Below are 27,182 nucleotides of genomic sequence, written 5' to 3'. Positions count from 1 at the left end.
ACAGAAACCGGATAAGTATCAGCATTATTCAGCATTGAAAAGTCATTTCAGTGGCTAGAAAGAAGGAATATTTAAGCCAAATGAAACTCAAAAAGATAACATTTTATTTTAAGAGCAGCTGATGCAATATTGAATCAGGTTTTCACAAATAAATATGACAGTGGCTATTTGGTTACATCCATTTGATGAATGCCCACTTATAGGAACTGTAATCAATTTTTGAGAAGGCTAATGACTAGAACCTGTTAAGTAAAATTCTCCTGATTCTCTTTCTGAAAAAGTATTGTGATAATTTAAAAAAAATGCTTATCACTCAGAGGGGAAATCAACCTAGAATGCCCCAGTTGTTTTTTTTTTTTTTTTTTTAAGGAATGCACCTTTTTAGGACAAATCTATAAAACATCTTTATTTATTTGTTACATATGATGTTTAAATATAACTTCGCTTTCAAGCTTCAAACTTTTTTAAGCCCCTGGTAAAATAAGACTTTTGGTTCACCTTAACAAAAACTGACCTAGGAAGAAACATTTTTAGCAAAATGTTTTTATAAAATTCACTAGAAAATACTGTCCTCTTTTTGCGAAAATGTTACATAAAATCCTTATTAAAAATACACACATTACAAAAGAAAAATTATGAATATGCTATACATAGTGCTTTGATAGGGACCAAAGGGACCTGCATTCCAGGCAAATACAGTTAAGCACACTAGATATTATGATGTCAACTTATAATAGTGCAAACCTGAATAAATTACATCCTGATATGGAAAGCATGCAAGTCATTTGCTGAGAATAGAACATAACGAGGCCAGAACAGGAAGCAATCACAACCGCTATTTAAAAATGTTTTCATTTTTATTACATTAATTTTTTTCAAAAATACTTTTCTTTACAATAGAACTCCTAGAAAATATTTACAACCTTCCTCTAATAAAATATAACAGCAGTTAAATATATTTGAAAATAAGATGGGTTTTTCCATAAAATATATCTGTTAACTTTTTATATACAAGCTTTCTCAAAGAAGTCTAAATTCACTAATGAAAAACCATCTGATAGTAAACAGTAACCGTGTTGAAGACATTAATCATTGGGAAAAGTTCTTCAGGGTGGGATTGGCTTGGGGAAAGCTAAAACACAACACAGACATGCAGGCAGAATCATTTCAGAAAAATAATTAAGTGCAATATTTTTCTAGGAAGTCAATTCTTTAAGTTGATAGTCAAGAAATACTAATTCAGAAATTTGAACTGTCTCGTTAAGGAGGAGTTCTTTGGTTATTTCAAGTCAAAAGTTCTTAAGCTATACTGCATGGAAAATTAAAAGTAAATTGTGCATTATATTTTTGCCATGGCAACTCAGTTTGTTTTTAATGTTTAAAACTGGAACGGCTGGGCGAGTCTTCAAATAGAAGGATTACATTTGCTTTATAAACATTTTCTGGATGTTTGCTCTTTTGATAGATAAGCTTCCATAGACCCAACAGCAGAACCGTTCCATTCTACCCCTTAGACACTGGTTAAGTGAAGAGAAGCAGTGACAGGGACAGGCAATCAGCCAGTGACACGACAGTGGCAATGGTCCTGTAATGGTTCTGCCCCAAAGTGGATGTACAATGCCCAGGCAGTTCTTAACTGAAAACTGCTTAGTTAAACGTAGGATGGAATACCCTTTCTGAAACCGCAGCAAGTACAACTTTTTTTCCTCTGAACAAAAGATTGAAGGAAACCTCTTAGACCTCTTCTCTGAAAACAGAATGATGGGAATGAAAATAATCTTTGTATTTTTTTTCTGTCCATGGCTTTCCTGAGATTCAGAGCCCACTGCCTGTGTGGGACTGCTGTGGGCACAGCTGGCCCCCGTGAGTGTGTGCTACATGCTTCTGCAGAATCAAACTTAAAAGATGCCTGGGTCCAACCCTCACGCTTCCACTGATATTCTAATGTCATGCTACTAATGTGCCAGGAAAGTGGCCCAGTCTAACAGCCACACTTACATGAAGCTGAGAACCAGCATACCTGGGGCGGCCTGAGGCCTATGACACCTGCAATGGAAGTCATATGGCATTAACACTGATGGGGACGCCACATGCAGGGTCCTCCCTGTGCTGGGGAGTGTCCCAGTCTAACTTTCGCCCAAACCGTGGGATGGGTCAGTCTGACTCAGCTCAGAAGTCTAGGCTAAATGACATTTTTGAAGGATTACAGGTTTATTACCTTCAAGTACAAACAGCAACCCTGCTGACAGGGACACGGGGAGGCAGAGCTAAGTCATGTAGTATGCATAAGTCTAGAAATGCTTTGGTAAGTGACTTGCAATGATGCATTCTTCTCTGAAAGCAAATATTGTAGTTGAAATGTACCCGACATCTTTTTTATTGGTTTTTGATGCTATTTCCCTTGTGTGTGCTATTGTATGTGTTAGAAAACTCTGTTTCTCATAGCTAGTGTCAAGGTAAACTTTAGTCCAGCAGATGTGAATTACAGTAAAATCCAAGTGAAAGAGGTTTCACAGTACTTTCAAGTGGCACAAAGTAATTTAGAACTCCGCTGACCATTAATGGTGTTGCAAAAAAGAACAGACTCTTCTGATCAATTTTGGGGGGCAAAAGAACATTTCCTGGCATTCCAGGTATGTCAGTGTGAACCCTTCAACCACTCTAACTTGAAAGCAGTCCTCCCGGCAACTTAATAATTGGGGTCTTTACCTCCAGATAGGTCTCTAGTCAGTTCATGCTGAAAGATAGCTCTGCCACTCACTACTCAGAGTTGATTAGTCCCCAGGGGACATGCAAGAGGACCAGCCTACTCTATTAACCAGGTTCTTAGTAAACCACTGCCAGGAGTGAAAGGCTAAATTATACAGTACTCCACGCCTGCAGACCGACCAAGGAGTGACAGGGAACGCAGGGGAAACCTATCTTCACGCTTGGTCAGCCCCTCACAATGATGTATGTGCTAGAGGATAGCCATGACACACCAGGCTTGCTCTGCTCCCCGGAAAGCTACCCTTTAGCAGAGAGCTTCCTGGCAAAGATGCCAAGCTCACTGCAAAGAACAGAATGAGGTCAGAACAGAATAAAAATAACTCTTGGTGGGAAAAGAGGGCCCAAGGCCCCAGCACGAAGAGGGCAGCCTGCTTCATACACAGTCACAGCAAACTCTGGGATAACCAGTCAACCAGGCTGGTTGACTTCTAAAAGCAATGGAACGTGAACGTCAAGTTAGTCCCTGCCGGGGATGATTTTTGTGAAGATGCAGCCCAGACCAAACACCTCTTAAAGATCATTGTGCCAATTATTTATTCCCCCCAAACCCCCACAAAAACAATTTTTCTTTAAATAAAAGGAACAGAAGAGGGATTTTTTTTTCTAAACCTGAATAAAATGACCACTTTTTAAACAGGTAGTTTAAAAGGGTTACAAAACAAGCAGGCAGTCCAGGTTTCCTGATCGATGAAGACAGAGGCCATGGGTTTTCACTGTCTCTAAGTGACAAGCAGGGCTTTATAGTTCCGCATCACCCTGAAGCAAAACTGAATCTTGATCGTCCAAGAGAAGATCAGTGTCCACGACCTCGGCTTCTTCCATGACGCCTCCTAACTGCTGGACAACGTCGTCATCGAGGATGTCCACGTCCTTGATGGGTTTGATCAGACTCAGCTGGTCCAGGGGCAGCAGCCCTGGTGTGCCCACTGGCCCCGTAGTCCTCTCGATCGTAGCTGCCATTTCAGCTGCAAAAGCCGCCTTCTGAGCCTTTTGCCTCTGCTGCTCCTCCTGCTGCCTGTGAGTTTTCATGTGCGCGTTTCGGCTTTTGATCTTGAAGAAGACCCTATAAATAAAGAATAAGGAGCTCGTGAAATTCAGAAAGAAATCTGAATTCTTATAAATCTGGGTGTCCTTCAGAGATTGGGGGTGTGTGGTTTGACCGTCCCTGGCCCGTAGGACCTCCTTTCCCTATAACCTGTCACCTCTCCCTCCTCTCCAAGCATTCCTAGAAAAGGGGATGGGGACAGGAACACACTGACGGGGTGGCAGGCTGCCTTCCTGTGATGACAGAAGAGAAATTCTCAGAGCTCCTCCTGTCCCTCTGACTGGGGTCCGGAGCACATGCCCTTTCTTCCCATCACTATCCAGGCCCACTCTGCTGGAGAATCCCCACATCACACTAATGAGCTCTGACAGGCCACATCACAAAACCATTACCCCCCTCTGGCCTCTGGCCCCTGGCCCTGTTCTTCCATAGCTAAATTCTTACTCATTTACCTTTCTCCACATGTTCTAACACAGCCAAAATTCTTCAAGTATCTTCAAGACACTTGGTGGTTCTCCTTACACTGTACCCTCCTCGAGGGTACCAGTAACTGTGTGGCCAGAGGCCCCTCCTCAGCCCTCTGTCCTCCTCGAGCTCACCAGTAACCGTGTGGCCAGAGGCCCCTCTTCTGCCTTTGTCGTGCTTGACTTTTGAGCTACATTTACCACTCCTTTTCATGAAAGACTCCCTCTGACTGGGAATCATATCATCATCATTTCCTACTGTTGGCTTTAGAATAAAATAACAGTTCTCAGCTGGGGGTAATTTGTCGTCTCGGAAAACATTTGGCAATCGGCTGGAGACATTTTTGGTTGTTGCAACAGTGGTGGGGCAGTGACACTTCCGGTATCTAGTGGATAGAGCCCAGAGATGCTGCTCGACGGTGCATATGAACGGTGCCCTCTTCCCCCAAATGTCAATACTGCTGACACAGAAACGCTGGGACCAAAGGTCCACAAACTATGGTCAGTGGGGCAAATGCAGCTTATTTTTCTAAGTAAAATTCACTGGCACACAGGCACGTCTACTTGTTTATGTATCGTCTATGGCTGCTTTTCTATTATAGTGGTGAAGCTGAGTGCGTGTGACAGAGAGGGCCTTCCTCTTTAAGGGCACATAAATTAGCTTAAAATATTTAATATTTGGACCTTTTTCAGAAAAAGTTTCCCCAGGTGTGAGCCTATTTATAAAGAGGGTCTGGCTTAAATACTATATTTTCGTTCTTGAGCTGATAAAGGAAAAACAAACAAACCCTGATTTCTATGGCCTGAGTCTGACAGGTTGATAAATCCTAATTCCCTTTGGATATATTGAAAACTTAAATGTAATGAACATAATTCAGCAACTAAAAGAGGTGTTTTGTGGCGCCTGTGGCTCAGTCGGTAAGGCGCCGGCCCCATATACCGAGGGTGGCGGGTTCAAACCCGGCCCCGGCCAAACTGCAACCAAAAAATAGCCGGGCGTTGTGGCGGGCGCCTGTAGTCCCAGCTGCTCGGGAGGCTGAGGCAAGAGAATCACTTAAGCCCAGGAGTTGGAGGTTGCTGTGATCTGTGTGATGCCATGGCACTCTACCAAGGTCCATAAAGTGAGACTCTGTCTCTACAAAAAAAAAAAAAAAAAAAAAAATTGTCTTAAAAAAAAAAAAAAAGAGGTGTTTTGTGAACATTTGCCTACTATTGCTTCTAGGCTGAAAAAAGTACAGAAAACACTTCTATTTTCCATGAAATCTTAACTGGACGCCCGGTAGAAAACGTTCCCAAGCAACATTAAAACCAGACAAACAACAACATTTAATAGATGTTGCTGAAAGACAGCCAGAACGCATGACATACTAATTTTTGTCTTGTTAAACCATTCTTTGTCTCCATCTGGTGGAGTATGGAATTGTAGCCTATTTGTGCCCCACTGGTGGGGGAGTTACTGGCTCCTTTCAGGGGAAATTGGTAAGATCCTGATGACCCCACATTTCCACTCTCGGGCAAATAGCTGGGAGATAATTAAGAGTTAGCTCAGGGTGGGTCCATCATTACTTTAAGAAAATAACCCTCATGTTTAATTTGTGGGTCCATATCTTCTGGGGTTCACTCTATGTGTGGTGGGTGGTGATGTGAAGATGACATCATGTCTGGGCTCTGAAGGGCAGCAGAGCTTGGAGGAGACCAGCACCTAGATCCATTTCTCCCATCCTTGCAATTCACAGATGGGAAGAGATTGCTAGTTCCAATTCACTTTGGCGGGGCCACCGACCTGAGTTAGGGTGATTCAGAGGCAGCACAGCAGGAAGCTGGTCCAGCCTGCCTAGACTGAATCCCCAGTTGGCCACCTGCTGTGTACTGCAACAAATGGCTTAACCCTTCTGTGCCTCAGTTTATCCCTGTAAAAAAGAAGCTACTAAAAGTACCTTCCTCATAGAGCTACTTAAAAGATCAATCAAAATACGTGCAATGGGTTAAATGTGTCCCTCCCAAATCATATGTCAGAAACTTAATATCCAGTGCAACAGTGTTGGGAGGTAGGGCCTAATGGGAAGTGTTTAGTTCATGAGGGCTCCACCTCATGAATGGATTAATACCGATTAAAAAAGGGCTAGAGCAGTGGTTCTCAACCTTCTTAATGCTGAGACCCTTAATATAGTTCCTCATGTTGTGGTGACCCCCAACCATAAAATTACTTTCGTTGCAACGTTGGGGGTCATCACAACATAAGGAACTGTATTAAAGGGTCGTGGCATTAGAAAGGTTGAGAACCACTGGGCTATGAGTTCAATCTCTTGCCCTCTCTGGCCCTCTCCCTGCCCTTCAGGCACAGGATGCAGCAGCAAGGCCCTTGTCAGATGCAGGTCCTTTGACCCTTAACCCACCAGCCTCCAGAGCTGTATGAAGTGAACTTCTTTTTAAATTACTCAATCTGTAGTTTTGTTATAGCAACACAAAATTGACTAAGACAACAAGTAAGAAATCCTTTCAAACAGTGCCAGGCAAATAGTGATTCCCTGATAAATGACAGTGACTACTAAGGTACCTGTCCTATTCTATCAGGCTGATATAACAGAGGTCCTACTTGGCCTTGCTTATATAACTTAGGGATGTTTTCATGATAGAGTTCAGCAGCCACCTGATCGCGGCTGTCCAATAACACTTCTCTTCAAGTTTGAGGCACTGGGAATTACAGGAAGAGAATGACGATGTGATACTCTTCAAGACAGGCAAAACTACTGAGAAGTAAACCAGAATTCTCTACTGGGTGCTGTGGGAGGGAAACATGTATCTAAATGTCAATGTATTTTCTACCTAAAGTAAATAAAGCAAACTGAAAAGACAGAGCAGTGATCAGGAGCCCAGGCTCTGCATTTGGACAAAGCTGGGCTCAAATCTCAGTTCTGCTCTTTATTGGAGGTGTGACCTAGGGCAAGTCATTTTACCTACCTTTAAACTCTTCTTTGTAAAACAAGGATAAAATCAGTACCTGCCTCACCAGAGCTTAGGATTAAATGAGTTCATGCACATAAAGTATAGAACAAAACAAAAGCTCAGTAAGTGTTACTACCTTCTGTCACCTTTCCCCTTTAGTTGTTTTAAATTATACCTAAAGGGGCAGGATGACAAATATGTTTTATTTCATGAGTTAAACTCTGATTAATTGGTTTTGCCAGATTGAAGTATGACAATGAAAAAGATTTGAAGGCCTGTCTTAATGTGATAGCAGAGTATGGTAATTGATTAGTGATGTCTGCCCTGGGCAGAGATGTGAGCAGTAGTGGTAAAGGACCTTGTATGAGCCATCTCTGCTATGTAGAGTTTCTGATTAGGTGTTCTAGAGCCATCCTTATATCATTCAGCAGGGATGCAAAGACAGCAACATTAATGAATATGGTTTGGGTGTGAAGGGAAGAAGTGGGAATCAGACTCCCACACACCATTTTTGGAAAAGAGTGAAGGTCTGTCATGCTCTGAAGACATCCATTCTTTGCAGGCTCTAAGACATCAGGATGGCCATGTTCTGAGCCAGAGACAAGGTGTACCATACAGATCCCAAGGACAGTATGAGTAAGAGTTTTGAGAGTCTAGGACTCTAGGTTCTTTTTCCAGTTGAGGAAATCCCAGACCATCTTGGCCTGGTACTCGCAGAGCAATTATCCATCACAAACTCAGATTCAGTCCCTGGTCCCACTGCACCTACTTGCCACACTCCTTGCAGGGGAAGATGGTGGTGGGGTCTGTCTCGCCACTGGTGGTGCTGTGAGAGGGCGAGCTCTTCACTGAGCAGTACCCACTCTGGGCCCCGCCAGGCTTCTGTTTCCCAGAGGGGATGGCACCTCGGGCTTTGGTCACCTGGTTGGTGCCCCCGTGGATGCGGGCATGGCCGTTTAGTGCCTGTCGGGAGCTGAACACCTGGGGAAGAAAGGGAGTGACATGACATCTACAGTCCTGAAAAGGAAATTAGGGTTATTAGTTACTGAATGGTGAACATGTGATACTTGAAACAGTGTCTAACAATGGGTATAAGGGTTTCATATGAGTAAACTTTGGGCCTACCCCACAGAAAGGGAGGATCAAATACCACAACCGATACTGCTGTGCCAATAGAAACCTCATCACTGTTACAACCAGAAGGCAAGAGGCAGTGTGGCATGGTACAAAGGACAAAGCTGCCCTCTAGACAGAAGACAAGACACAGGGGTCTAGATCCACTGTCAGAACTAACTGGTAAGCCGCTAAGGCAGGCCATTTCTCTTCTGTATACTTTTTTAAGCCTAAAATTATCTCTTTCTCTCCCTCCCTTTTATTTTTCTTCCTTTCTCCCTCCATCCCTCCTTCTCTCTTTTTTTTAACTAATTGGGTCTTACTCAAGAGCTCAAGCTCAGCTTAAAAGCAGAGGTGCTCTAGCAGAAATGGAGACAGCACCCAGAACTGAGTCTGTTTGCTCAGTTCGATCTACTCATAGCACCCCGCAAACTGTTTGAAAGACACTGATTAGTGCTCTGACATAGTCTACACATTATACAAAGCCTAATCAGTAGCCCGATGTTGAAGACCCCCAAACTTTAATACAAAATGACTTTAAAGGGGGAGGAACCTGGATAGTACTTTGAAGCTTGCCATAGGCAGGGCTTCTCAACCCCAGTGTCACTCCATTCTGGGCTGCACAATCCCTTGTAGTGGAGGCCTGTGTTATTCTGTGTTCAGCAGCCTCTCTGGCCTCTACCTACCACATGGCAGTAGCACTTCCCAGTAGTGACAAAAATGTCTCCAGACCTTGCCAAATTACACCCCCAGTTTAGAACCACCACTATAAAGGGATGCAATGCATACCACGAATTTAAGCACCCCAACTTCTAGCTTCTTAAACTCATCCAAGGGAATACGCATTCCGGTGCCCCGCTGTAGTGGTGGCTCTGTTTATTGTCTTACAGAGAAAATAATCTGTCACCAGTTTAGAAACCAAAGCCTCCATTGTTGGGCAAGGAATAAAAGTATGCTTTCTCCCCCTATGATTTTTAAAAAGTTATTAAAAATTATCTACTTTGCTCAGAATTTCTGATTAGGAAAAGTAAAAAAGTGACTTCCTACTCAGTAAACAATTTATTGTATACAAAAACTGTGAGTTGAGGAAGCATCCAATTTCTGAATAAATTCACCAAGAAATAATGTCATTTAAAGTTAAATCTCAATAATCCCTGCACCAAAGCGTTCTATACAAAGGCAGTGATGGAGTGAAGAAGCCACGTCATTAAATATCAAAGATGGACACAAGCTAGCCATTTCTTCTGTTCTCTAAAAGTTAAAAAATGGATATTATATATATATATTTTTTCTTTTGTACTTTTCAATTTTTTTTTTTTGCTTAAATGTGAATCAAATGAATTTCTGTTTAAGATCAAAATATTTTAAAGACTGTTGCTTTCTCCATCTAAGTGACAAGACTCAATAAGCAGCCTTCAATACACTCTGGAAAACAGTATTGTCCTGTATCATGTTCAAGTGAAGACAAGACACTAACCTGAGGAAAATGGGACTTCCTGTGAAAGGAACAACATTCTCATTTTGGAGGTAATACCTCTAGATCTCACCTATATAGGTGTGCCTGGCTTTAAGAAACCTGATTTGGGAAAAGTTCCCCAGTTTAGATGAGTAGGGGACCAGTGGGAGTTTAAGAGTCCAAAGTAAATAACCTTAAAAGATATCTTTGAAAGTGCACATGGAGGCTTAGACGAGGCCAGTACTGATTTGGTAAGGCCTTTCTTTAAGTACTGAGAATGACCAAATAGTGAACTTGTTTTATTTTAGTTAAATGATGATTCTAAAGTACTTAAAAAGTACTAGGCTAGGCAATTACAGAGATCCCCTTTCAGCTTGTTTACAGGATTAATTTACTTAGTAAATCTTTCACCCCTACCCCTGGAGTACAAAGAAACTTACCTAAATTTTTATAACAACTTTTTCAGATTTCAAATTAGTGACATTTGAATTAGTAATACTATATGCAATAAAAACCTTCCAACTGGGTAAAACTGCAGGCAGCAGGGGTAAATAATTATATCATAAAAGGCCAGTTATGTCCGCAGGCTCCCCTGGTGGGACACACAACCCAGGTGAGTTCATGGGCCCCAGGAAATATGGAGCTTATAGTCTGGAGGCCGACACTCACTGCAGAGCCTGAGGGCAGGGACCTTCTTGGTGTCCACCAATATGCAGCATCATACTTGACACAGAACACACACTCTAAGTATCTGTTGGCCAAATGCATAAGAAAACAACAGCAACTGCAGTGTGCGCTGCCAAACTCGCACTGCTGAGAGTGCACTCTTTCAAAATGTCACCTCTTAAAGCCAGGCACAGCTGCACGTCCCTCGCTTGTCATTTTATGAAAAAGATCCCCAGACAACACAGACACTTACAGCCCCACAGTTGGGCATTTCACAGATGAAGGAGCCGGAGGGCTGGCCGAGGGCCTGCAGGGGTGGCCCCTCTGTGGGAGCTAGGACGGGGACTGGCGGTGGCTCCGGGGACTTCGGCACCTCACTCTCCTCTTCTTTTGTGGATTTCCTATCTTCTTCCAAGTCCTCCTCTTCCTCCTCTAATTCTTCTTCTTCTTCACTTGTCTAGTATTAAAGGTAATAAAAGGAAGAGGAGGAAATCCCCAAATAGCATTCTTAGTGACCAAAAGAACTCACAGACCAGTAGAGGAGAGAGGGCTGGATGCTGGGGCTGTGTCACTGTGTCACTTTCTTTCTGCATAAGGAAATGCCAATAGAGCCTGCTGGGCATAATCTCTAAAAGTTTGGGTATCTGGATGCTTGGAATTTTGAGGTCAAGGAATTAATTCCCTCTGCCACACTTTGGGTCCCTCGTGCTATCTGTATGTAGAGATCCCCCTTGTTTAAGACCCCAGATTTTGAAAATGACTGAATTTTCATCTCACAGTAGTGAGGAGGGATTTCAAGCTATAACAATACTATGGAAACCCCCTTGGAGACAGAATGAAGACCAGTCATAATTTGTTTTCAGGCTTTCTGACGCACTGACATGTGAGATGTTGGACTTGACCCTGGACACATGACGAGCACTGACACATGGGGTGCTCTTCCTCTGGTCTGGTCAGAAAATGGAAGAGAGAATCCCTTTTATTTATCATGTACTTTTTCTTTTGTCTCTGACCATGGGCTTGGAAAAAGCAGTGTAGTCAAGGTTTCTGTTTACTCATACCTTGGAGGTATATTCTATGAAAAAGAGCAAGAAAAACATTTTCTATGAATAATTATCCCTTCGGCTTCTACGTCCCCTCTCCTCCACTTCAAAACCACAGCCACATGGAGAATTAAGCAGAAGGTCCCTGCCTTCCTCAAGGTTAACGGAATAGGAAGTTACTGCAGCGGGTGCTCTGCCTGTGCCAGGATGGAAGGCTGGGCACAGGAGGCCTTCTTTCTACATCTTACTTAAGAAACTACTTTAGGATGTTGGCTCCTGCAGGCCCAGAAAGGGCTGAGGACCACAGAAAGTGTTACAGCAGTTTTATTTCAGTATTACCGTTTACAAAGTGTTTTCACATGAAGTATGTCACCATGTAAGGTGTAAACAGTCCTCCCGTTTTACAAACGAGGGAAGCAGAGGCCCAGCTGCCTCCAGCCTGACAGGTTATTTTCCTCTGACAGGCTCTCTTTGCACATCTACCACTTAAAGCAGGTGGGTTCTAGTCTTTGTCACCCCACACAGTGATATTAAGTCTAGGCGCACTTGTGATTGCCAGAAGCCAGAATTTCCGAGAGGAATAAAGATTTCTGAGAGTAGCAGTTGCCTGGGATACAGAAACTAGGAGCTTCCTCTCTCCCATTCGGTATTGGGATTTGTGTGTGTAAGTATGAGCATGCAGCCTCTCCTCCACTGCATCAGTGTTGTCCACATTTAACATCACATAGATGCCTATCTGAGATAACCTGTGAACGAGATGTATTTGAAAATACAATTTGGTGTTTAAAATGAGGGTGGACTCCTTGAGCTCACAAGTTCAAGACCACAGTAACTCTTAATGAGAATAGCATTTGTTTCATGGTAGTTGCTATAATTATAATTTTCTCTCAATGCCATTGCTGGGCTTATATATTCCTAGAAAAAGAAATATTCCATACAGCCACAACATTATAGATTAAATTATACTGTACTGGGATTATGTATGTCTGAGGAATTTAGATGGGCTTTACTTCAACTGGTAATCTACAAATCACAAAATCAAGCCATATGGCTCACCAAAGTGACTAAGTGATACAAACATAGGAGGGCAAAAATCTTAATGTGTAGAACTCTGTATCAACAAGTTGGCCATTTTATGATGTACTGTGAAATAAAACATTCAGCAATATTCCAAAATTAGTAGAAGGTGAGCAAATAGAGGGTGGGGAGGAGGTTATATATTTAACACGGTTCTTCAAACCCTGAATGCCCACAATAAGACTTCCTGGAGGAGGAGGAGATTTTTATTTCGCAGGCATGCAAATGGAATTCATATGATGAGAAAGGGCAAGTTTAAACATAAACAACCCAAATTTGCTCTAAGACACAGACTTCAGTGTTGAGTGTCATTAATGGAAACAATGATGACAATGTTCTGAATGCCTGCTATGAATAAGGTGTCACACACACAAATTTCTACCACACATACAACACTGTATGATTTTTTTTCTTTTTTAAACACATCAGGAAATTGGCCAGGGAAATAATTTCCTCAAAGTCACACAGCTGAAAAAGCAGCTGAACTGAGCTGGGCTTGGTGGCTCACATCTGTAATACTAATACTCTGAGAGGTCAAGGGGGGTGGACTGCTTGAGCTCACAAGTTCAAGACCAGCCTGAGCAATAGCAAGACCCCATCTCTACTAAAAGTAGATAAACCAGCCAGGCATTGTGGTGGGCACCTGCAGTCCCAGGTATTTGGGAGGGGGAGGCAGGAGGTTCTCTTGAGCTTAAGAGACAGAAGTTGCTGTGACCAAGAATGATGCAATGATCCCACGGCACTCTATCCAGGGCAACAGAGTGAAACTCTGTCTCAAGAAAAGTAAAAAGAAAAAGGAAAAATTAAAAAAAAGAAGCTCAACTGATTTCCAAAATCTGGCCTGACTCCAAAACCTCAGCCTTCTTAACCGCTTGGTCCTGCTGCAAGTGTTCCCAAGTGTACATTTGTCCGCTACAGAGCCTAAATCTCTCAGAACCACCAGGGCCAGTTACTGGATGTTTCTCAAGGCCCCTGTCAATGGACCACGCTGCAGGTGACCTGGTGTTGACACCAGAGGAGATCTCTACCTTGGTCCTTAGAGTCCTAATTGCTGTTCCCAACATCAGTTAACTGCCTCAGTCAATTGCACTGACTTCCGGTCACAGCTAAAAGTGTGGGGTGTTAGCACAGGCAGGGGATAGAACCTACTTGATCCCCTTCTTTGGTTTCCAGTGGGGAAAGGGTCTGTGGTGCCTCAGGCCAGAGGTCAACTAGCCCTGCTGAGCAAGCAACTGTGCTCTGTAGACCTCTTGGCTACCTAAAGAGTAGTCATCCCTGTTAAGCTTCCTTTTTTCCCCTTCTCCCCTTTAAGTTCTCAGTCACCCCTGAGCTACCTGTACATGTTCCTTCATGTTCCATCAGGAGTAAAATGGGTCACTGCCCTTTAGCAAAACCCTGAAGATACATGATCAGGAGAGCCATCCCAGGTGTCCCTGGCTGGCCCAGAGGACAATGAGCAGGATTATGTCCTCGGACTACACCTTTTGCACCCTCCTTAGTCTTTGTATGATCCAAATTTTTCATCTCCACTCAGCAAACTAAGTTCAGAAGGCTGACTGTGCACACAGTGCCTGGGAAGGAGCCATGAGCTACCTTGCTGGCCTTAAATCAAGACTTTCTTGTTTTTGTGAGCCTGAGTCATCTCTGCACATAAGCCCTTTGCCTTCCCTAAGCTCACAGTGATGGGGTGTGGATGCCCTTGACCCAGCCTAATACTGGCTCCTGGTGAATAAGCCTAAGAAGGTGTGGCACTCTTGGGTATCCTATTCTCACCTCTTTCACTGGCAGCTACATGTTGGCCTGGACCCATCTCCAAAGCCTAGTCAGCCCAAGATGGTGGCTGGCTTGGTGTGGTAACATCTTCACTGCCACATTCCTCCGCTCAGCATCCCTTTGTTCATTCCATTTCCCTCCAGTGAGTTCACAGAGGGGAAGTTGCTACAAACCAGATTGACTCCTATCTTGGGAAAACATTCACTTATTCAATAAATGTGGTATTTATTGAGTGCCTATGTTGTGCCAGGCTTTGTCCTAGGTAACACCAAAGCCTAAGAGACACCAATTTACCTTAGGTAACCAGATCTTCTGATTTTACCCTCTTCCAAAATATGGTACCGACATAGCCCATAACATTCTAGAACTGGAAAGGACTTTGCAAATCATCTACGTCATCTGCCTATGTTACATGTCAATAAGCCTAGGAACCAGGTCGTAGGTTTTAAAGGCTAGTGTGCTTCTATTTATTTGGAAAGCCATGCTCTGTGTGACCCTGGGCAAGCCCTGTCCCCTCTCTGGGTCTCAACCTTTTGCTTATAAAATGGTGGAACAGGTTGGGAGAGTTCTCAAGGCCTTGGGACCTTCTGGTTCACATTTCACACCGCTTTTAAATACTCTTGGGGTTTGCAGTAAATTCCCGCTTGTGTATGTTATATCTTCCCGACTAGAATGTATGCTCTGGATGGTGGAGGCAGAGAAAACAAGAGGCAATTTAACATCCTCAGGTTTATTACTGTTTACATTGTGGAAATTCAATTGCTTTTAGCTGACTGAACCAGAGGAGGCTGTACTGTTTATTTAAACATTAGGCCACAGATGAGCAAAACTACTCTGATATAATACATCACTACTTAAAACCGGTCAAACAAAAGCCTTGGCCACAGGAAACCCTGAATACAGAATACTGCCATTGCTGACTGAAAACATGGCAATATTATTTTATTCTACAGAATTTTATTTGTATTTTTATTTGTATCTGGTATTTGGCCCAAATGTAAATTTATATATGCGTATATATTTCATAGCTAAGACCAATTCTTACGTAAAAGCTTAGGCTTTGAAGCATTAATGAGTCTAAGTGACTGTATGCTTCTCTAAGAGTTTGCAGGTGACTGCTCCTCAGTGCTGCACAAGGCCATCAGGCTCACACAACACACTCCCCAGCTGTGTGACAGGGGCCAACTTGCTTAAGCTCTGTGCCTCAGTTTCCTCATATGCTTGGTATTAAATAAATTAAATTGGGTTATATGAGTCATTATTTGTAAAGTCCCTACCATAATGCCTGGCACAAAGAAAGTGGTATTTAAGCATTACAGAAAACAACTGACATGTGAGCTAACTCTTATAACTGGGGCACAAATGGGAATGCAAATATAATTATGAATATCAACCTAAGTCATGAATTCCAAACACTTTCACTGATAATGATCAAGGCTAGAGTTTAGTAATCTGTCATAAGACATGCTTTTTTGATACACATGTATGGTAGGTTATGTTTTCTATAAGTGTGGAGAGATTTCCCTGGCTGTGGATGCAGAGAGAAGAGTTAACTGCAAGGATCGCAAGTTATCATAATTACCAAAGCCACACATACAAGGTTCAGAGACTAGTTGGATCTTATGTCTTTGGTATGTACGTAATTGTAATGTGCAGATGACTTCAATTATCTGCTGATAAAGGCAGTCAATGCCAAGGATAATGGTGCCCTTAGGATTAGAATCATCTATACACTGCTAACTAGTTCCTTAAGAGTTCCTGGCCACTACCCATAGGTCAAGCTCTTCTTGCTCATCCTTTACAGGGACTGTGGCAAATTCCTAGGGCTTCCTTATCTTTCTGAGGCATGTTAAGGTCTCCGATCAACAGCATCTATGACATGGAAGGATCAGAAGGGAACATCCCAGGTCAGGACACCAATTCTAAACCAACCAAGTGAAGGAGGAACTATCTTGGCTTAACTCTCTCGGTTCCTATATGCCCTCACCCCCATAAATAAACCCGAGCTACAGGCCTAACCTCAGGATGCCTTCCCTACTGTATCAAGAACTCAAGTCCTGCACCCTGCAAGGGAGCCAGGCCTTGACACCCCCTCACTCCACTGTCTAGTGTCTCGGCAGCAAAGCCAAAGCAAACGCCAGCCGTTTACTAACCCAGGTGCGGGGTGGGAGTTGCACCAGTGCACGTAGTGACTTAGCAGCTTCACTCACCACGCAATCATCAATGATCTCCGCCAGGCGTGTGCGGTGCTTCCGCCCTAGCCGCATTATTTTTTTCCACGTGTAGTAGTACTCCACGCACTGAGCCACCGTCTTTGACTTCACCTGTCAGGAAAGCGAGCTCAAGGTTAGCTCCAGCAGTGGGCAGCAAGACAAAGCAGGGAAATTCTTTGAATATTTAATTTTGTAATAAGTAGGTCATAAATAGGTTTATAGAGTTCAATAAAAAACATATACAATGAAAATCCTCCTCATCATATCTTTCCTCCCTCCTCCCCCTGCAACACAGGCAGCCCTTTCTATTAATTTTTTGGTTATTATTCCAGAATTTCCTTATAAATGTATCAGCAAACACAAAAACATATTCCTCCCTCTACCGTCTTTCCTCTCAAAAGGCAGTACATTGTAAATGTACTGCAACTTGATTGCAGTACAATGTTTTGCAACTTGATTTTTTTTTTTTTTTTGGTAGAGACAGAGTCTCACTTTACCGCCTTCGGTAGAGTGCCATGATGTCACAGGATTCACAGCAACCTCTAGCTCTTGGGCTTCCGTGATTCTCCTGCCTCAGCCTCCCGAGCAGCTGGGACTACAGGCACCTGCCATGATGCCCGGCTATTTTTTGGTTACAGTTCAGCCGGGGCTGGGTTTGAACCCGCCACCCTCGGTATATGGGGCCGGCGCCCTACTCACTGAGCCACAGGCGCCACCCGCAACTTGATTTTTTTTTACGATAGCTTGGAGATTTTTTCAGATCAGTCCCTGTGGACACTACTCAATTTTTTAACCCATAAAATCAGCTTCTTTTTCATTTAATATGCCCGAATGTGTTTAACTCTCTGGTTTGACCTTCAAAATTTAATTATGAGCAATGTTCCTTAGTAATGTAATAGAAATATAAGGTGACAGTTAGGATGACACAACTTAGATGTTGTAAGAAATAAGCCTTGCCCTGTCCCCCCCTCAAAAGTGCAAAGGTATATGCATTTTAAGGCAGGAACATTCCTTTGTTTTGTTTCTATGCTCTGGTGAGGTCAATGATGTGGGTTTTCTGGAGGCAGATTAGGAGACTGGCCCTCCCCGTGGGGTGGGAAGAGGGCCACCTACACAGTGAGATGTGAAGGACACCACCAGAAGTCCGGTCTCCTGAGTTGCCCCCGTTACATCCTCCTGAGAGCTGGAATTTCTACACTAGAATCAATCCGGGGAGTGAGGATGCTGTCCCTGTGAGCCCTTACTTAAAAGCCACGTTTCCCGGCAAGCACAACACATGAATCCATCATCCACTGATAGTGTAGGGCCTTTAAGGAGTGAGGCCGAGGCCAGGCCAGCCTTGGGGGACGGTGACTCAAGAGAGAGAGGAACATGGGAGCTGCTAAGCACACAGGTCAGCAAAGGGCCTGGGGGCAGGAAAGGCAGGCCCAAATGCAGAGATGAGGCGGGGGCAAGTCAGAGGCAAAACATGCCTTTTTCTTTTAGGCAAGGCTCTAGATCAGTGATTTTCACCTGGTGTGGCGCAAAATTTTTTAAAGATCATTAAATTATTATTATTTGTTTTTCATTAAATTATTTTTGTAAGAAGTTCAAAGCACAGTGAGTATATTCTTTTTTATTACTTTTTTTTTGATCAACATAATTTAAGCGTACTGCAGAAGTTTAACTATAGGTTCAAGTGTGCCATGAGGTAAAAAAAGGTTGAAAAACGCTGCGCTAGATTAACAACAGGAGACCGGTCACCCATTACACTACTGGGGACCATTCAGCTCAGCCAGGGGCTTGTGTGAGCTGTCACCTGTGACCCCATCATCGGTGCACCTGAACATTCTTAATTATCCTTAGTACAATATACTCTATCATATGTCAGTTTTTGCAGCACTGTGAATCATTTTAACTTTTTTTTTTCTTTGAGATGGGGGTCTCACTGTGTTGCCCAGGCTGGCTTCAAACTCCCAGGCTTAAGAAATTCTCCTGCCTCAGGTGCATGTTAACATGCCTGGCCATTTAAATTTTTTAGCCCAAAATACCTCTTAGCCAATTAAAGCCTATATTATCTGTTGTATAAAGTGCTATTTCATCTATGAGAAAGAGTTTTGCTATGAAATGCTGGGTACATAAGGTACTATTTTTATTATTATTGTCATTATCATCATGAGTTTGACACCAGAAACTCTGTTATTGGGTAAGGGGAGGCCACATATCCTCCTGATTTCCCAGAAAAAAGTTCTGTCAGAAATATGATAGATCAAATATACTATATAAACTGTGAAACAGAAACCCCATTTCTAGTTATTCTGCTAGAATTGTGAATTACACATTTTTATTCAGATAGAAACTAACTTCCATCACAGCAGTATTCAAATCATGTGTCCTCTTTTCTCTCATCCCACAGACCCCCAGCACTGGAGCCCCCCCCCGTATCAACCACCATCCTTTACCTGCAAGGCGTGGAAGGCACACTTTTTGCACAAATGATAAACTAGTAACCGGATATTCCTAATATTTCTACCTTTATGTGTACAATTTCCCCAATTTAATTTCAAGTCCATAATGGGGAAAATCATGCTTACCATCTTCTGTACAAAAATAAAGTCTTTGCTGTAAGTGGCTAGTGCTTTATTAAACAGTTTTCTTTCTAGGGAGGTCCACTTGTCCGAACCTACAACAAAACACAGACTTCATGAGAACAGTTCAGAGTTCCCTGTTTTTAGGTTCTGGTTCATTTAGTTAAGTTTCAAAATACAACTGTCTAGTGAGTGATAATACAAGACAAACTCCTGTTTGAACAAAAACACAGGATAAAGTAATAATGGTCAGCATCTCTGACATCTAGCTTCAAATCCCAGCTATGGTCTTGATCTTGGCAAGTTACTTATCCTAAGCCTGCTTTGTTACCTACAAATGGGAATAACTGTAATTGCCTCCATTGCGTAGGATTTTGTGAAGGTTAAAAGATAATACACAAAAGAGTGCCCACCTTAATAACTGGGAAGCAGTAAGAGCTCAAAAAATTTTAGGTACAGTTTTTACCTAATGATTACATTCACAAATGCAAGTGTTCGTGCGGCAAGCACTCTTAGGGTGTGGTTGGGTTCACCAGTCTCCACTCTCTACCCTCAAGATGCTCACAATTTACCAGGGAGACAAACCAGTCGGCCACTAGGTACCAGGTGAGAACTAATTATAAAGGTAAAGGTGAGGAGGCATAATGGAGGACCACCACTTTCAGGTTAGGGCCAGCAGCCAGGAAGGCTTCCAGGTAAAGAAAATACCGGAGTTGAGTTTTAAAGGACACACAGAAGTAAGTCAGGCAAGAAAGACACAGAGGCAGCGGTGAGGTGATGCACTCCGTTCATCCGCTCATTTATTTAACAGGTATTTAGGTGTATACTACAAGCAAGATGTTGTGCTAGGAGAAAAGAGCTAACATTTGTAAGTGCTCACTATGCACCAGTTTCTAAGTACTTGACGGTTATTACTCATTTGGTTTTATTAACCTGGTAAGATTGGTATCTCCATCATCCCATCTTACAGATGAAGAAATGGAAGTGTTCAAAGTAATCCAGTATGGCTCAAGTTCAGGGTTCTGGTATAGGAAAAGCAGATGAGGCCACAGGTGAGTGGGACCAGTTCTTGACAGATTTGCAGACTGATGGGGAAGAGGTTCCATGGGCCCTGGCTGGTATATCTATCTTGCTGGCTAAACTTGGTAGTTATGTCTTTTTCCTCCATGAAAGAGAAAGCAGAATAAACAGATAGTCATAGCTTCTAAGAGGACTCCCATTTCTTGGGAATCTAGACATGGTTCAACCCTAAAGAAAACCTGGCCCCATTCTTCTGGCTTGCTGAATTCTCCACATCTCTGAGCCTTTGGATGTACATGGCCATGCCTTTTGAGATTCCTCCAGTTCTTCTCAGTGCCCTAATACCCCAAACAATGGTCAAGGGCAAGTCTCAGGTTCTACACTTGATCTTAGCCAAAAGGCCGAGAAGCGATTCAAGTCTCAGATTTCTATTTTGCTGTGGTCAACTGATGGTGCTGAAGTATGGGAAACCTGAATTGCCTCTTTTAAATTTTGGCCAAAAGAAGCGAATCCAGTGAAACCGCCATGGGCAGGACGGGGCCTCCTTAGACTACAGGTGGAGACCCTAGGATCACCAACAGAATACATGGCTCAGAGAGGTGAACTCAGATTTCTTTTTTTATTTTTATTTTTTTATTTTATTGTTGGGGATTCATTGAGGGTACAATAAGACAGGTTACACTGATTGCGAACTCAGATTTCTTAAATCAACACTTTCTCTGTGCTCAAATAAGGTGTTTATTTAACCCTCTGTGATGGGTTTTCAAGCCAAGAGCTTTGGCCCTAGATTCAGAATATGCTTTTGGTTCAGATTTCAAAAAAGAAGGGCCACCACCCAACTTCTTTGGTTTGCAAATTTTATCTCGACTTCCAGAAGGAAAGCAGCTTTCAAATGGATCCTTGACAGAGGGAAGCATCTTCCACCGGTTCTGGGGGACCAGACATCTCTGGATGTGCACACACAGCCACAGTGAGGGGAGGACTTGGAGAAGCCTTGCTGGAGTGGATGCGAGTACAGGAGGTTGGTGGGATTAAGGCTCTGCAGCAGTTCCATCAGCATTCCTCAACTTCTGTCCGGGTTCCAGCTCCACACATGCCCCTTACCCAGAAGCAGAGGCAGAAAGATGAAGACAGAAAGGATTAACCAACAATTCGGCCAAACAACCAGAGAAAAGTCATGGTTCCTTTTATATATTCACCAAAACAACAAATAGGCAAGAGGGGTCCTGAAGATAACGATGGAGGAAAATTACAGTGGTGACAAGTCACACTGCTAGACACCAAGTTTAAAAGGCTGATGTGCTGCCCGCTGCAAGCCCAGAGTCTGTGCGGCCCTTGGCTGCATCTCAGATGTGGCCTCAGGGGACTGATGAAACCTTCAATGAGATCAATGACATTGATCCCAACCTCAGCCAGACCATGTCTCCTGAGTTATAGTCCGGCTCTAAGACATGGCAAGACAACAGGGCTGCTTGGGTTTCTCAGGCAGCACCCCATCTCTACAGAGGATACCTCATCATCTGACTTCTGATCCAAAAAGCAGTGCTAAGTCCCCAGGTCTGTTTGCCTCTAAGAAGAATGTCCCTTCAAGTGTCCACCTGACTAGCCAGATGCAACCCCACAGAAGGTAAAGTAACTTCTCAGCCTGTAATGGGGATCCCTGAACCTCACAGGGAAGGAAGGAGACCTTCCCCCTCCTGACTCCAGTGGTTCTTAAAGCTGCTGCTCTGTGATGGGGTCTTCTGTCTTCCTGATCCCAGAGTGAGCATTCTGCACGACTCAGCCTGGGTTGGACGTAGGCTGCACGCTATCCCTTCTCCTTGGTGCTGCAGGGGCTGCGTCAGGGGGCGTGCGCTTAGACAGCAGTAGACGGCTTCCTCCTAGGATCTTGCTGTAGTGGTGTGTGTGTGTGCGTCTGTCCAATATTGCATCCATGAAGCGAGGAGCAACAGCTGAGTCAGACAACAAATAATCCATTTTCGAGGCCTGCCCTCCTGATCATAGGACTGCCTGTGAAAGCTGAGAATCCACCTTTGGGCTGTTGGGCCAAATTCCTAGGCCACAGCCTGCCACAGATAAATAACGTCTGTGCTTTCTCTAAATAGTATCACTGAGCTGTGATAAAAAGAGTGACAATAGCCAGGAGACTGTAGGCCGTGAACCTAGTTCTGCCATTTACTCCTTCTGTGACCCCAGGCAAGTCTACTAAACCGATCTCAGTTTCTTCACCTGTGGGGATGGTGGCAGTCGCACTGTGACGGACAGTGTTTGGTCCTAGGGAGGTGCTCAGTGGATGTTTTGGATCTTCACTGGCTGCTTGGAAAGCAGATTTCAAATCAGCCCAGGACTATGAGACAAGTGCTGTCCTGTGCTGATGCGTGTAGAGTGGCACTCTGAAGACCACTTGTCCCATGAATGTTCCCTGTATTTATTATAATCTCACAGCCTTACTCCTGGCTGCTCATAACTTTCAGTCTGTTATTCCCTGCCTCCAAGACCCCCCTGTAATTCAAAGTCAAGGTAAGGCTCAGGTGTCTCTTTTCCTGTACTATGTCTGATGAGGACACATTCCTCCTCTTAGACAAGATTCTAAGCCAGCCTTGGAGGAAATGCAAAACTGAGGCAGGGGATTGCCTCAAATCCTTCCCCCCACCATTTTTTTGGAGACAGGGTCCCACTCTGTCCCCCAGGCTAGAGTACAGGGGCATCATTGTAACTCACTGCAACCTCAAACTCCTGGGTTCAAACGATCCTCCTGCCTCAGCCTCCCAAGTAGCTTGGACTACAGGTGCTCACCACCATGCCCAGCTAATTTTTCTATTTTAGTAAAGACAGAGCCTTGCTTTTGCTCAGGCTGGTCTCAAACTCCTGACCTCAAGTGATCCTCCTGCCTCAGCCTCCCAAAGTGCTAAGATTTTAAGTGAGAGCTACTGCACCTGGCCCCTCCTCTAACTTTCTATTCCTCCCCCCGCCAGCCTGCACACAGGGTCAGTGGGCTGACAACACCCCCTCCCCTGGACTCATTTATTCTACCTGGGGATTCCTGGCTATTGGGCTACTATCAGCAGGCCTCTAACACGATGATTAAGGCAAATTACAAAGCATCTAATTAAATGGATGAAACTGCTGCTGGAAGTGTATCCAGAGGAAAACTGTTTGAGCTTTGGTTGCTGGGAAACAGGCTCTGGACTGTGTCTAATTTGGGGACAATCTACAGTGAACCTAGATAATTAAAAGAGACGTGGAGGGGGTGAAAGTTAGAGTGCAGTATCTTTCAGGACCTTTCTGTTTTCTAAAAACTTCTATAGATGTTGTTATTGCAGTTACACAAGATAGAGGTTAAAAAAAAAAGAGACCTGTTTTTACACTAGATCTTCATTTCTGTGTAGGGCTTTTCATGTGGGTGAAGGCTGAGTAATTTTTGAGGAGTACAAGGTGGAGCAGGCTGCTAAAAAGTTCTCTCTGGGGCAAAAGGAGAGAGGGCTCAATCCTGAATCCAGAATTACAGCTTGTGCACTTGATGTTTATGTTACAAGCACTGTGTCAGGGAAGGCAAGAGGGTAAGTATTAACTCAGTTCCTGCCTTTGAGGGAACCACTCTCTATCTAGCTAGAGACATGGGCTAAGAATGCCTGAAAAATGAAATCACATCTGTGTTTCTTGCAAAGTATTCTCTTGAGTCTCCTTGTCTAACTGGGGCAGATTCCAAGGCAGAGACCAGGCCTCTCCCATTGTAATGAGCATTTCTTCTAATTCTTCCCCATCTCCAGAGCTCAGGTCAGGGTTTCAGGACACAACGGGTGTTTGGGCTGTGGGTAGAGCTGACAGTAGCCTCTGTTGAACTCTTGCCAAGAAGTCAGGACCAATTCTAACACCCCCTCCGCTCTGTGCCCATCTGCAGGAATGACCAGCTCAATGGGAAAATTAAAAATGCTGCAATCCCTCTAATCACATCCAGGCATCCTCCTCAGCTTGACTCCCCTGCATGCAGCCCATCTCCACCCAGCACAAGTGCTAACTGGGAATAACCGCAAACAACTGCTAAGCACACATGGGTGGAAAGGTCCTGAGAGATAGAGGCCTGGACCGTGCATTCAGGTGTGAACATAGCCTCAGGAGCCACTGTGCCACCACCTTTCTCTACGGATCTTGTACAGGGCTCATCTGGCCTTAGCAAGCAGCCTTAGATCTGGACAAGTTGCCCATTCCACCAGTCCCTTTGTCCCTAGCATGTCTCTTCTGGGTGCCAGCACTGGTCACTTTTTCTTTTTCTTAGTGGATTGTTTGAGATGGCTAGAAAGAGAAGATAATGAGTAAGGAAGGGATGTTCACAGGTCTATTTCTCCTAAACTTCCAGCCTTCCTCCCTGAGGCCAGCTTTCCCTCCAGGGCACAGACAGGCCTGGGAGATGTAAACCCTCTCCCTAGATAACTGGGAGCCTAGAGAGCAGATTCAGGGCAGGGAGTCAGGGTGGGTGATACTGGGTATAGACACAGAGTCTGAAAGCAAAGGAGATCCAGAAGATGGTGTCCTGGTGAGGTTGGAATTAGCACAAAGGCTAAGGCAGGATGAGGCTGTGGAAGTGGGGTTCACTGACACATGGGGGCCAGAATTAGGGTAACGAGGTGGTGGCTGACAGCTATCACATGATGGGGTAGACTCTGCTGCATCGTCTATGGCTTGGAAAAAAACCATTAAGGGGATGGCATTGGGTCAGACCTAACTGCTCATAATTCTAGAAGATTCTCCGGGGCCCAGTCTGTAATCACTTCCTAAGAAGGCAAGTGACTGGCAGACATAGGTGAACACCCTTGTCTTGGGGACACCGACCCTTCACAGCTCAGCTCCCCTCTCTTGCCTCCAAGGGTTGAAATGATTCCAGGAAGTCCTTCCTGGTCTGCCTGTGGGGGAAGTGGGTAGGGATAGGCAAGGGATTAGCTAGAAACCCCCACTTTAAAAGATCAATTAATTTTAGCAGAGTTCGGGGCCCTCTAGTTTCAAAGTTTTTGGTAATATTTTAGTGTTTTTGTTTTGCTGGGGGAGGGTTGGCTTCTAGTCCATAGCTTTCTGACCTTTTCCGTATCATGACACACATAAAAATAATATTTGCTTGGCACACTGGGGAGAACTGGAGGGGAGCTCAGTTAAAATTGAAGTTGCTGACAGCTGGAGTTGACCAACCCAGGCTCTGGCCACCCCAGTCACCCCAAGGGCTGAGGGCAGCAGCATCTCACATGGTTGGGAAGCTTTCAGCCAGCCCACTATCCAAAGAAGCTTGAGACAGGCTCCAGGAAGTTGGGACAGCCTGTCAGGGTTTAATGGGCAGCAGATGATGCCAGGAATTAAGAGAAGACTGAACTGTTTCCATGGCAGATTAGGGAGAACTCCCAATCTTTCTACCCACACTTAGGGCAGACACAAAGCAGGACATGATGGAGACAATATTAAGAAACTGACTCCCTTAGGCCACTGGTTAAATGATGGATTTCTTATCCCATGTGCACATTTTGTGCTGGCACAGACACCCCTGAGTTTGCTGTGCTTAGATGAGGAGCTTCCCGGCCTTTCTACCTTGTGATGACAGGCAGGAAAGCTCCCTGTCATTTGAGGCAAACAGTGATGAGAAAAAGACATTGAGAATGTGCCAGGATTTGTAAAAACGCCCTCGCCTTCTTAGGCCATTTCCAGATACCAGAACCAAGGACTGGAAAAGGTATTACCAGATCCTCAATTTGGCACCTACCTAGACAGGATCTGCCCACGTCACCAAAGAAAACCTCAAATGATTAAAAATCATGGAGCATTGGAGGATTCAGCTATCTTTGAAACAGAGAACCAAGGCAGGCTTGTGGAGATCCTTGGAATGGACAGGTTTACCAGAATCCATGGAAATGAAAACGCTGATCTCACCTTTGTCATCTCTTAGACTCCCCAACCTGTTTGCTTCTCTCTTTCCAATTCTCACTCCATTCAAATTTCAAAGATGTCTTCAACTTTTCTCTTAACGGTGGTGCTATCAGGAACCCACACACATGCATGACCCTATGTGTATAAAGTCTTTATCCTGCTTTTAGTGTGACCTGTTGTTCAGTAATTGCCTCCTCCTCGGACTCTAGACTGCATGAGTGCTTAGCACAGTCCCTTGTATACAATAAGCATTTAATAATTAATTGTTGAATAAATGAATAATTGCTACCAGGATAGGCCAGGCATTGGGCTATCCATATCATTTCTAATCATCACAAAAAGGTACAGGGATGGAAAACTAGCCCATTTTATAGGGAAGAAAACCAAGGCTGCAGAAGGCCCAGGGACTTGGCTAACAGGTATAGTCTGAGTTGAACCCATGGCTACTGATTCCAAAGACAGGGGCTGCTGCTTATTGTTGACTCTATGCTGTACCCTCTTTGGGGTCTCATTGCCCACCTGCAGGCAGCATCCACTATCACAGGTCTTGGCACACCTGTGAGGGGCAGGTGGTCACACAGACAAGTGCTGACAGTGCAGAGCCAACAGACTCAGTCCCCCCCCCAGCGAGGCTCCCCTCGGCCTTGAGATCACAGGTGGTGATTAGGATGGAACTGGTGTTATCTATTAGTAAAAAGTGCCACAACCAAACATGCGAGCCGGCCACCCCAGGAAACAAGAGGGCACAGGGCTCCTGGCAACCTACCGGCATAGTGGTAATTTGCTAAAGGATGACATTTTAACCTGACTGGCTTCCGAAGCAGCAGCATTTCCAGAGCAGCCTGCAGATCCAGGGGAAAAAAAAGACAAGAGTCACTCACAGGTCTGTGGGTCCTTGGAAGACTGTTTACCCAAAGGAGGAAAGGGGTCAGCATTGCACAGACTAGGATGGGGGCATTAGAAGGAAAACCAGAAGGAAACTGCCCCAACTGGGGCTTCCTTTTGTTCAACATCCAACAAGACTCATCATCCTAACATCCTCCCTCCCCATCCTGCCTGCTGGTCACGTCCCAGAAAATAGCCAAGACTGGACTCTTTCCTCCGTGAGGGCCTACCAGCCTCA

At 44.2% G+C, this 27,182-nt stretch overlaps 1 protein-coding gene across 13 annotated transcripts in view; it reads right to left on the bottom strand.

Annotated features, from left to right (window-relative positions):
* Positions 1–838: 838 nt before the first annotated feature.
* Positions 839–27,182, bottom strand: part of TRERF1 (transcriptional regulating factor 1) — a 211,549-nt gene continuing 185,205 nt past the window's right edge. For 9 of the 13 annotated variants that reach the window (XM_053602216.1, XM_053602214.1, XM_053602215.1 and 6 more), the window contains 6 exons: positions 26,826–26,901; positions 19,139–19,227; positions 16,563–16,676; positions 10,713–10,916; positions 7,994–8,241; positions 839–3,832 (listed from right to left, as the gene is read on the bottom strand). In XM_053602216.1, the coding sequence (XP_053458191.1) occupies positions 3,508–3,832; positions 7,994–8,241; positions 10,713–10,916; positions 16,563–16,676; positions 19,139–19,227; positions 26,826–26,901 (1,056 nt within the window). In that variant the 3' untranslated portion in view covers positions 839–3,507. The remainder of the gene's footprint in view (positions 3,833–7,993; positions 8,242–10,712; positions 10,917–16,562; positions 16,677–19,138; positions 19,228–26,825; positions 26,902–27,182) is intronic. The other 4 variants (XM_053602219.1, XM_053602222.1, XM_053602226.1 and 1 more) reach the window with 1 other exon arrangement.

The sequence above is a fragment of the Nycticebus coucang genome, chromosome 9 (genome assembly GCF_027406575.1).
Source record: "Nycticebus coucang isolate mNycCou1 chromosome 9, mNycCou1.pri, whole genome shotgun sequence".
NCBI lineage: Eukaryota > Metazoa > Chordata > Mammalia > Primates > Lorisidae > Nycticebus > Nycticebus coucang.
The sequence above is the reverse complement of the archived record's forward strand: the minus strand, read 5'-3'. Positions and strand labels throughout refer to the sequence as shown.